This window comes from Apodemus sylvaticus, chromosome 19, assembly GCF_947179515.1.
Source record: "Apodemus sylvaticus chromosome 19, mApoSyl1.1, whole genome shotgun sequence".
NCBI lineage: Eukaryota > Metazoa > Chordata > Mammalia > Rodentia > Muridae > Apodemus > Apodemus sylvaticus.
The window spans coordinates 34,484,615-34,496,754 of NC_067490.1; the positions used below are offsets into that span (position 1 = coordinate 34,484,615).

Genomic DNA, 12,140 nt, shown 5'->3' on the forward strand with positions numbered 1-12,140 from the left:
AGGAAGTATCAGATGCCCTGGGTCTGGAGGTGAAAGCCATTGTGAGCGCCCCACTATCGGTAGGAAGAACCACATGCAAGTCCTCTGCTAGAATAGCAAAGCTCCCTTAGTTTTAGAGCCATTTCTTATGGCCTGTCTATGTATTTCAAAACATTTTTTTTACCCTCTTAGTTTATACTTGCAAAATGTATTTTATATTATATTAAACATTAAAATATATAAATAAAAATATATCATATATTGCTATGAATGGTTATCTACACAGGTGTTTCAATTAGACAATCTGGACTAACCATGTCTTAATCATGCCTTTGGGCAGACAATGTGATTGCTTTGAACATAGAAAATGTTGGTTTCTTTAAGATTACTGAATTTTGTTCGCCTCTCTCAAATTGAGTGCCATTCTTCTGTCACCTTTCCTAGGCTACTGTGAACTCTTGACACATCATTGTTAATACTGACCAGGAGTACAGAGTTTTGGATGACATATAACAGGGTTTTATAAGTAATTATAGATTCTATCACTTTATCAGGTATTTATGTGGTACACATGAACAAAAGTAATACTCATTTCTCTGCCTTGAAAATATAAGACACAATCTAATCCATCTCTGGGCATAATAAATAGCATTTCTAATGAAATCTTGGATTAAATCATCTGGGGTAGGATTTGGATACCTCACTTCTTTTGAATCCTGTGATTTCAAGGGAACTTGGTTACTACTGGGTGTCCAGTCCCTCTGATTAAGAAGACCAGTGATTCCTCCAGAAATGAATTTGTTTTGTTTCTATGAGATACTAAAGAGTACAGGGCTTATTCTGTGTTTCTCATCCTAAGTTGAAGGAAAGCTACATCGGATATTCATAAAAATTATGGTGAATATTAAGCAAATGGTGCAACAGCCCCCTCTAGTGTGGTGGACATGCCCTTCATACTGTAAAAGATGATACCCCTATTTTCTGAGTTCACTAAGCTAGTATATCTCATTACGTGTATATATCTGCTATAATACTAGTAGGAAGCATGCAACTCCCCACAAGAACTTTTAATTCCATAAAATATAGTCAATTTCCTTATACGTGGATTTCATGCCACTTGTAATTAGTTTTCTATTTAGCCAACTTACAAAAAATATAACATACTAGATAACCTATGACTAATGCATAAAAGACTTGAGAATCAATTCAGTATTCCTTAATAAATCTGTCATTAAAAGACAGGGAGCAAGACCTACCCTTAAATTATTCTACCAAAGTTAATCAAATCTGGGTAGAATACAGTCCAGATACACCAAAACCTTTCCTTCCTTCCTTCCTTCCTTCCTTTCTTTTTCCTTCATTTCTTTCTTCTTTCTCTCTTTCCCTCCCCCTCCCTCCTTTCCTCCCTCCCTTCTTCTATCCCTCCCTCTCTCCTTCCTGCCCTTCCTCTACCTGTCTGTCTGTCTGTCTGTCTGCCTGCCTTTCTACTGTCAGATTGTCTCTCTTTCTGTCTACCTGCCTACCTGCCTCACTGTCATGGGCACTGTTGATTTAGATCATAGGATGACTGCGTTCACAAGTTCTAGAATCCGAATTTTCCATCTAATTATCTGGTAAATCACCAGTCCACTGGGGTGGACTGGTGAGTTCTAATGCTCTGTAGTCACTTTCTTTTTCAATGAAGTCTTCTTTGGGAATCTAGCATGCCAATGCTTTTGTCTAGGAATCTGGCAAAATGAGGGATAGACAAAAAGCTTAGAGCTGCTCATGGTAAGGTTTCTTAAAAGAGAATGACCAGGGCTTGTTTTAGGAAGGTTGCTCATATAAGGCTGCCTTGCCAATGTGGGATTTACTTTGAATGTGAAGGACTAGCAGGAGATTAGAGGAGGCATAGAAATATTTTAGGCAGAGATGTAGTCACCTGAAAAGTTTCTCAAGTAGGGTAAAGTTATGTTTATTCTGGTGGCTTCCAGAAGCCAGGATGATTGACTAATAGGCATGAGTTAGAGAAACCAGGGAGTCGGGTTTCTCTAGAAGAAGACCTTACTGAGCCCTGTATATCTTTTAAAAAAAATTGTAATTGCAGTAGGATGTAGGGCCGTGAAAGGTAGCCTGGTTCCTGGTTGAACTAAGGTTAGAAACCTTGGTAACCCTAAAGGGATGGTAGGCATTTTTGCCTAGTTCCCGGACACTAGGCTCCTGACACAAGCACTCCATAGATTTGTGGCTATCAGTCACATGAGGCAAGCCCCTCCTCCAGCAGAGGACATAACCACAGGTCATGTAGGCTCAAAGACAGATCTCCATTTTAATAATGTATCTAAAGTTCTGAAGGGTGCAGCCAATTAACCTTTCCTTCCCAGAGACTCCTCCGTGAAAAAGGTATTTAACCTCAGGCCCACCCTGAGAAGTGGGGTATGGTTTTACTCAACCACTTTCTACCATGACAATAAATGCCTTAAAACCATGGACTGTCCCTTTTCACAGAGATCCACTGTGGGGAGCCATAGAGAAGGCCTTCATCTATAGAGCTGTGCCTAATCTCTGTACAAGGCCTCTCTGTGCTCCCAGCCATGACCACCAAGCCAAGCTAGCTACCCGCTGACCAAGCCAAGGACTCATCCCCACATGAACCAGTCAGAGCTCCCCTCTTTTCTCCCTCAGCCCAGGGCTAGATCTAGCCCGCAGGGGCCCCCCACTTCATTCTCAGGTCTTCTGAGGCTTCCAGAAGTGCCTGAATGCCCAAGAGCCTGGAGAACCAGACATCCCTGGACTCCCTTCAGGCCTTGGAACCCCCAAGCCAGCTTCAGCAGTCCCCGGGACCTCAGACTGTGTTCCCTGATGCCCAGAGAGTGTTTCCTGGGCTGCTCAATGGCTGGCCACCTACCCGGTGATGGCCTGGGCTAAGCACTGTTAAACTCCCTCATGCTGTCCCCTGAGAGGTCTCATGAAAGATGACTTTGGCTACTCTTTGGAAGAGGAATGGAATGAGGAAGGGGTGAGAAGAGAGATGTGAGAAGAATAGCATCTCTGTCCAGCATGAAAGGCTGGTGGTTCACTTGGGGAGAAAAGGAAAGTGATTGGGTCTGTAACTGCTGAGCCAACTTATTGCTGGCTTGAAGGTAGCAGTGAGGGAAAGGAAGACATCAAGATGGCGACTGGCTTTCTACTGTAGCAAATGGGTGAATTTCAGTGTCATTTCCTGAGATAATGAGAGCAATGAGAGGACTGGGTTTTCAGTGGACATGAAGCACTGTTGGAATGTGTTGTTTTAGAAAGCTATTCATCATTCATGTGGATCTGTCCAGTGCAGTTCTGGATGCGTCATGAACATATTGAGAGAAGAGGCCCAGCTTTGAAACCAAAGCGTTGAGCTAAGCAGAGTAGGAAACACTAGGATACACTAGGCCTGTAATTGGACCAACTCAGGATGGTTCCAACTTAAACATTCTTAAGTATATTTTATAAAGTTGCTGGAGTTAGATGTGGTGGCAAAGTGACACACATACTGCCATTATAGTTAATTTTTCTACTAAGCTGGATAGTGCTTGTGTCAGTGTCACCCTATTTTGTGAGTGAAACACAGCCATAAAGCACATGATGAGACAGAACTGGGATGACGGACTACGACATCTTGTCCATCCCCTGGCCTGGCATAGACATTAGGTCCTTAATGGATGTTAGTGATTCACCTCAAGACCCAATTTGTTGTCTGTGGAGAGTTTTCAATCAGTAGATATGATCAAACAAATGAAATATTTCTGGCTAGCAACTACATGATTACATGAAGTACATTTGTAGAAAGAGCGTGTGCATAACCATTTCTTGTCTGAAATGTATTTTCTTACTAAGTTTAGAGTTTGGTTTCTCTTGTTCTCATGCAGGGAAGAGATTTAAGGTGGAGAATTACTATGTGTATATACATTATCTAACCTCAAAAGCAAAGTAAGGCCATTGCTGTTGCTACTGTTTTCAGACAAGCAGGAGATGACCTTATTGAGTATGTTGGTCAAGGAGCACAGCCGATACCAGATTGAACCAAGGGTGTTTAAAAAAACACATGATACAAATATATTTCAATAATGACCGTGACAGGGAAAACAGGGATAAAGAGGCAGCTGGAGAGGTACAATAGCTATGAATCACACCACATGACATGGAAAACTAAAGGCAGAAGTCATATTACCTAAAGCCAGAAATTAGGGAAGTATGGTAGGGGTTGATCACAAGGAGACAGCCATTTCTGGAGACCTGCCCAAGGGTATAGAATAAGGACAGACACCTGTTTTCTTCCTTCCCTCCCTCTCAGCTCTCTCTATTGCCTCTCTCTTACCAAACATGCCCAGCCTCACGAGGATCATTTTATGTACAGAGCAGGAGGAAAGGGAAGATGTCTATCTGAAAAACAGGCCAAGGAGCCTGCCCTGTCTGACTGAACTCTGAGTACTTACCACCAATGTCTATTGCTGAGATATTCTGAAGATGAAGGGAGAAGGGATATCTTGTTTGACAAATGACTAGTTTGTTTTGTGTATGCGTGTACATATGCACCTATAGTGTGTGTGTGTATGTGTGCTACATGGATTTTATCTCCTCTTTTCCTTTAAGGTCCTACTAGTGTTCTGACTAAGACATTTTATTGGTAATAGAAAGATAAAATAATATCTTAGAACATACGTATTAGGACAAACCTATAAAGAGCACTGGGCTATCTGGACATGCTAAGACAATACAAATTTTATTACATGAAACTGAAAACCTAGTAAGCCCACCTCAGAAACCCAGGCATAAGTCTCAACCTTCTTCTGTTCATCCTGTTGTATTTATGTATACATCTGTCTGTCTGTCTGTCTGTCTGTCTGCCTTCCTGTCTGCCTATGTGTCTGTGTCTCTGTTTCTCTCTATCTCTCTGTGAGTGTGTGAATATGCCTGTGTGTGTGTGCACACGTGTGCGTGCATGTGTGTGTGTGTGTGTGTATGCATGCATGTGTAGATCAAAGACCAACATCAAGTGTCTTCTCCATTGCTCTCCAACTTTTTTATTTTTGAGACAGGAAGTCTTGAGGAACTCAGAAGTTACCAAATATAGCTAGACTAGCTGGGCAGCAAAACCAAGGGATCTACCTGCCTCTGCCTCCCAGGATGCTAGGTTTACAGATGCCCTCCACCATGCCTAGCTTTTTATCTGAGTTCTGGAGCTCAGACCTCAGGTCCTCATACTTCTTTCAACCTCACCTTACCTATTGAGCTACCTTCCCAGGACTCTTCAATGCATTCCTAAGGAATCCTCAGGACCTCCCTGCTCTGGGACCACATCATCCCACTGCCAGGTAAGGTGACAAAAAAGTCATCATCTGTATGGGAAGTGAAAAGGTACCTCCATGTAAGCGAAATCTATGTCTATTGGCCCCCAGAAAGCTCTTTCCTCCACAGTTGACTTCCACATCAGATCACGTTTGCTCATATACCCATTAACACATGCTGGTGCATGAGACAAAGGGTATATTTAAGTTGTTTACTAGATTTCTGGTTGTGAGCTAACATTCCAAGTCGGGAGAACAACTCAGCTGTATTAAGACCTATGTTTTACTTGAGTTTGCTGATTAAATAATCACAAGCAGTCTTCTTGCTAAGTAGAGTAAAACAAAGGGATGAAAACAATTGTCTTGCTTTTAGTCATTCCATCTTGAAATCAGTTCATATAGCAATTAATCCATGGGAAATAATCTTCATATCCAGAAAACATAAAGCATTTCTTTTCCTACTTATCCTATAGGAAAAAATACTCTCTGCATTGATAGCATAGGAGATGACCCAGAGATTCTATGAGGTATATTAGAGTTGTAGATAGAGAGGGATTAGGGGGAAGTCTTTGACAGATAACAGTAAATGAAGAGTCTTGGAATCTATTCTCGCTTGTGTGTGTGTGTTTGTGTTATGATGTATGTGCATGTGTATCTTTTACTGGAAACTGATTGTCAGGCCTTAGCTGACGTCCTGAAGTCTGTGGGGAGATAGGTGACAGCATGTTGACCTTTGTAGAGCCTCCCAGACTCTTTGGCCCATGAGTTTCTGTGACTTCTCTCTCATTTCTCAGTTCCTCAGAAGACAGTGTAACATGACCTCAGGCCTCTGCTATGCTCTCTGCTGCTTCCCTTTGCTTTTATAATGACAGCAGAGAGCCACCTCCTCATTCACCTGCTCATTTACTGATCAGTAATTTACTGGATGTGACATGCCTATATCTGAGCTAGACAACCAAACCCTGTAGTTGATCACAAACACAAAGGTGGCTATGGTATAAAATCTCCAATACAAGCATACAAGTGCTTCAGAAAGGAGAAAAAGATCCTATATCTCGGCCATTTTAAGCTTGTTTCTATCCAGGAATTAATTTGAAGCCTCTGTGATATGATCCTTTTGCAGTCTTCATCATCTTAGGCTGCAGAGGACGGATGTCTTAATGGCAATCTGAGAGCTTAGGATAAAACTACCTCATGATGGCACGTTTAACTAATACTCAATGATGACAAAGTCTCAGCAGACATGTACATGACATCTACATAATTAGAGGATGAATCCCTTTTGATTACTGCCATTACCATCAATATTGAATTAATTTATCCTCCCTGACCACTGTATGTGAAGTGCTGTGAAGCATGAGTCACCTGAGTCTGGACTTCAAGAGTCACAAAGGCACCTGCTCCTGGCCCCTGCAGATGGTTTCTTTCCCAGATGCCCCTCTCTTCTCTTCCCCCTCCCTCCTCTCTATTGATTTTCATTTAATTATAGCATTTTCTGTCCATCCTTGAGAATCAAACAAATGGAGGACTCTGGAACAAACATAAGGGATGGTTAGCCATTGTCTGAAGTCACTGAGATAACCCATCCATCATATATCATACAACCTTCTTTCCCTCGTTCAGCCACCAGAGGGCATAATGTTGGTAGAAAAACAGTTCTTTCTGCATGCTTATGGGCTTGGGGTGGATACAGTTGTAGGATATGTCAAGGATCTTTTTCTCAATGGAAGGAAAATATGCTGAAACAGTCACTTCTACCAAAGATACCTCTGTTGGAGGTAGAAGGGCAGCACCTACACACCCTCAACCCTGATTTACACCCATCCTGCTTATGTTTTTAAGCACTGCCCCACTTGGCCTGAACTCAACTAATTCCACTGCTGGGATCCTTTGCCTTTCAACAGAATTCCTGAGTGAACTGAGGAACACTTTCTCCTAGATCTTGCCTCCTAGGTGATAAGAATACCACCAAGGATCTGGTAATCCATACCCTAAATATTTTTAGAAGAAAGTGACTTTAGAAACAGGTGAAATCTAAGCTGTCCTGGATGTCTACTGAGTAGTTAAATGCCTGTTCAGTGTTTCCAAGGCCAGCTAGAATTCAATTAATAATTTCTTAAGTCTAAGTGCTCCCTTCTGAAAAGGTTCCAAAGAGCCCAGAATGCTTAGTATTTTGTTTCTTCTCATGCCTTTTGTTAAGCTCAGTTTTCCCCTTTACCAAAGTGCTACTTTTTAATGATCACATCAATTCTGTATTTCTTGTCTGGAGCAAATTGCTCTCATTTCTGCACCACTACTGCCTAGGGCCTTTCTTTTCTGGTTTGTCTTTAACCTAATAACACACTTTTGTAACTTCCATAAAACACCTTGACAGTGCTAACTGGCAGAAGCTGAAGCAGGGCATGAAAAGATTCAGGAAATTCATTCTTATTGTGTGAAGGTCTTCCAACATGGCACGGTAATTTCATTTCCTTTTTGTCAGTCTAAATCCCCTCCTAGTCTGCCCTATCCATCCCTAGCCACACAACTTTTCAAACAAATGCCTCAGATTTACAAACAAACAAACAAACAAACAAAAAAACAACCAAAACAGCAAAAACAAACCAACCCACCAACCAACCAACCAACCAAACAAGCCATCTTAAATGAGCAGATCCTTACCTATTTGCCAATCCCAAGGTACTTTTAAAAGTTCCTTATGTTCCATGATGGCTCTGTAGAATCAAAGAAAGTGGTCAAGACCACATACATTATTTTTTCCTGTTATTTACCATATTTACACAACTATTAAAGCAACCAATTGAACTTCAAAAATGAATTGACCCCTCCAGAGGCAGCCTGTGGTTTCTCCCTGATAGGTCTAGCTAAGTGTGGCCAGCAGCAGTAAAGGCCTGGGAGAAATTAAATCTCACTGGCCTCAAGCAAACAAGCTTGAAGAGTTTTGTTTCTTTTTGTTCATGTGCTTTAGAGAAACAAATGGTAAGGTTCGAAAATTCCATGCTTACAGGATGAATCAATTTACTCACTAAACCTTCAATAGAGCAGTGGTTCTCAGAGTTACACAGGCATTTGGAGTATGTTAAACAACTGTCTCTGGGGTCTCCTCCCTACACTTTCAGATTCAGTAAGGCTTGGAGAGCTTAGAGATATGCAACACTGATGGGCAGTTCTTGGGTGGTGTTGCTAGTCCAAAGACTTAACTCTGAGAATCACTCTATAGGCAGAGTACAAGGTGCAGTTGGCACCATTTTAACTACTCTGTCAGTAAGGATTTGAGTCTAGTTCACTCTCAATATATCTCATTCACAACACAAAGCTCTTATTTTGGCAGAAGTGCATCCCACAGAGCTCCATTAGCTATGATAGAGCATGACCAAGCAAAATAGCAGTGAATCTCTGGGAATATATTTTGGACCCAATCATAATAATAGTGCACAAAATAAACCACCTATCTTTAAAATGTTGGCCATGAGTGGTTGATCTAAAAAAATCTTTTTCCCTCGGACAAACATGAGTCAGCAAATCTAGGAGCTTTGCAATGCCATTACAGTTTCATGATGAACCTCAAATAAATCCTCAGTTTTCCCATGTCTATGTCTTGCCTGCTAGAGAGTTTGCACCGGTAATTCATGACACTTAGATTTTGAGAAATGTGCTGGAAACAGCCAGTATACAAACTGTGATATCAGGTGATGCCAATTTTTTTTTCCTACAACAAATTCTGAGGGACTAGATAATGCATTAAGGAATGACTTTTGCTCCAATTTTGGAAATATTGAAAATCTGGTGCACTTCTCTTTTTTGACGTTTAGTGAATCTCAGTTTTATACATCCCTACCACTTTAAAGCTAATTCAGACAGTTGAATTTGAATTAAGGTTCATTCTTGTAAACCCATGGGCAATAAAGAACACTTATAAAAGGGAAATTTTATTTTTAAACACCGCTTCATTTTATTTAATGTATATGGATATTTGCATGTATATCTCTGCACCACATATATGCCTCATAATCAAGAGAACAGAAGACGACATTAGATCCCCTAGGAGTAGAGTTGTGGTGGATTGTGAGCTTCCATATGGGTGCTAAGTATCCAACCTGGTCCTCTGGAAAAGCAAGCCAGTGTTTTAAAGTGCTGAGCCATCTCTCCAGTAAAATTCCAATTTTAAAATAGAAATTTCTTAGCAGCTGTCACTAATAAGCAAACACACTCCATTAGAAGTGTATCAAATCATAACCTTTGGCTTGTGCTTATAACGTCTTTTTAAATTATAGCCTACTCCCTGGGAGAAAGCATATACTTTTGATTACCTCCTGAAAATAATCTTCAAAACCTATTAAACGTTTTATAATATTTTATAATATACTTATTTAGTTTGGAAGTAATTTATTAATAAGGATATAGCTTGTAGAAACTTTGTGTAGAAGTTTGGTGATTGCTTTTCTGCCTAGGTTTTTACATTCTAAGGCCAAGAACTGTAAAACTAAAACCCACTTCTTACAGCTGTTATGTTCCTGGTTATTCTTACTCACAATTGAATTCCACTGAAAAATGCACCAAAGAGACCAATCATTCCCAGGAACTCCACACGGCTCAGAGTTCGGATGATGGATTCTTCCCAGACGTTTGAGATCCCGTACAGTGTGGCTCCTCCTAAGACCAGAAGGTCTCCTACCAGCTTATTTTCCCCTAGGAAACAAAGAAAGCAGATGGAGACTCAGAAAAAAAAAATTTGACAAGAATCTGGCACCAGAAAAAGCTTCTTTTTTCTATTTTCTTGTGACACGTTCATAAGAGGCCCAGTAATTTCCAACCTAAATCACATAAAGATTTTAAAAATATGTTTTCTAGATGTGTTGGGATATAAAAAGCTACCTATCTTCACAAAACTGGAAGTTTCCTCTAAGAATGAAGTTGTCTTTAGCTTAATTCTCTTCAATGCCAATGTCTCTATCTAGGGATGTTTCTGTAAATATACACTAAAATGTGTGCATATTATTTTTTATTTCAGGGCATTTTTCGGCATTTGGTGAATCTGTTATAAACTTAACAGTCGTTTTTTACCCTCTTCTGTGCAGGGAGAAAAGGCATGACAGTAGTCACCACTATGTTTTTGAGCATGGGCAAAATGTACACAAGGGGACTGACAGGATTTATGAGAATTTTACTTCCTTGATACAACTTCAGAATGAATAAAACATAATTTATAACAATATAATATATGAATAGTATATATTTAATTTCTATATTATGTTAACATGTAATATAAATATATAAATTAACCGTAATATTAACAATTTCTTTTTCAAATAAAAACACACAAAAAATGCAATCCTCATCAAAATTTCAACACAATGTTTTATAAACCTTGAAATCACAATTCTCAACTTCATATGGAAAAACAAAAAACTCAGGATAGCCAAAACAGTTCTCAACAATAAAAGAATATCAGGAGGAATCACCATCCCTACCCTCAAGCTATACTATAGAACAATAATGATAAAAACTGTAAAAGACAGGTAGATCAATGCAATTGAATCAAAGACACAGAAATAGGCTGACAGACCTATGGAGACTTGATTTTTGATAAAGAAGCCAAAATCATACAATGGGAAAAGAAAAGCATTTTCAATAAATGGTGCTGGTCTACTGGATGTCTACACATAGAAGAAAGAAAATGGATCTATATTTATCACCCTGCCCAAAACTAAAGTCTAAGTGGATTAAGGACCTCAACATAAAATGGGTGTGATAATTTGTATATACTTGGCCTAGGGAATGGTACTATTAAGAGGTGTGGCCTTGTTGGCATAGGCATGTCACTGTGGGCAGGAGCTTTAAGACCCTTGCCCTAGCTTCCTAGAAGCCGGTCTTGTAGCAGCCTTCAGTTGAAGATGTAGAACTTTCAGCTCCTCCTATACCATGCCTACCTGGACACTGCCATGCTTCTACCTTGATAATGGACTGAACCTCTGAACCTGTAAATCAGCTCCAATCAAATGTTGTCCTTATTAAGAGTTACCTTGGTCATGGTGTCTATTCACAACAGTAAAACCCAAACTAAGACAACCAGATACATTAAATCTCATAAAAAAGAAAGTGGGAAATACCCTTGAATGCATTGATAGAGGAGACTTTCTGAACAGAACACCAATGGCTCAGGCTCTAAGAAGAACAATTGGTAAATGGGACCTCATGAAACTACACAGTTTCTATAAGGCAAAGAACAGTGTCAATAAGACAAATTGTCAGCCCACAGATTGGGAAAGGATCTTTACATACCCTACATCTAACAGAGTATTAATATCCAAATTAATAAAGAACTTAAGTTAGACAGCAACAACCCAAATAACCCTATTAAAAATGGGGCACAAAGCTAAACAAAATTCTCTTCTTTTTATTGGATATATTCTTTATCCAAATTTACATTTCAAATGTTATCCCCCTTTACCAGTCCCCCCTTCTTGGATAGCCCCAATCCAATTCTCCCTCCCCTACTTCTATGAGGGTGTTCCTCCATCGACCCCACTCCCACCTACCCACCCTCAATTCCCCTACATTGGGGCATCTGTCGAGCCTTCATAGGACGAAGGACCTCTCCTCCCATTGATGTCTGACAAGGCATTCCTCTGATACATGTGCAGCTAGAGCCAGGTGGACCCCTTGGTTGATGGCTTAGACCCTGGGAGCTCTGGGGGAGGGGTCTGTTGGTAGTCCTTTGAGGCTGCAAACCCCTTCAGCTCCTATAGTCCTTTCTCTAACTCTTCCATTGGGAGCCCTGCACTCAGTCAAATGGTTTGCTGTGCCTCTGTATTTATAATGCTCTGGCAGAGCCTCTCAGGAGACAACCATATCAGG

At 40.3% G+C, this 12,140-nt stretch overlaps 1 protein-coding gene across 1 annotated transcript in view; it reads right to left on the bottom strand.

Annotated features, from left to right (window-relative positions):
• Nucleotides 1-12,140, bottom strand: part of Slc35f1 (solute carrier family 35 member F1) — a 454,331-nt gene that overhangs the window by 35,645 nt on the left and 406,546 nt on the right. Inside the window, exons 5-6 of the mRNA XM_052163630.1 lie at nt 9,815-9,971; nt 7,944-7,996 (exon numbers count right to left, since the gene is read on the bottom strand). Coding sequence (XP_052019590.1) covers nt 7,944-7,996; nt 9,815-9,971 — 210 coding nt within the window. The remainder of the gene's footprint in view (nt 1-7,943; nt 7,997-9,814; nt 9,972-12,140) is intronic.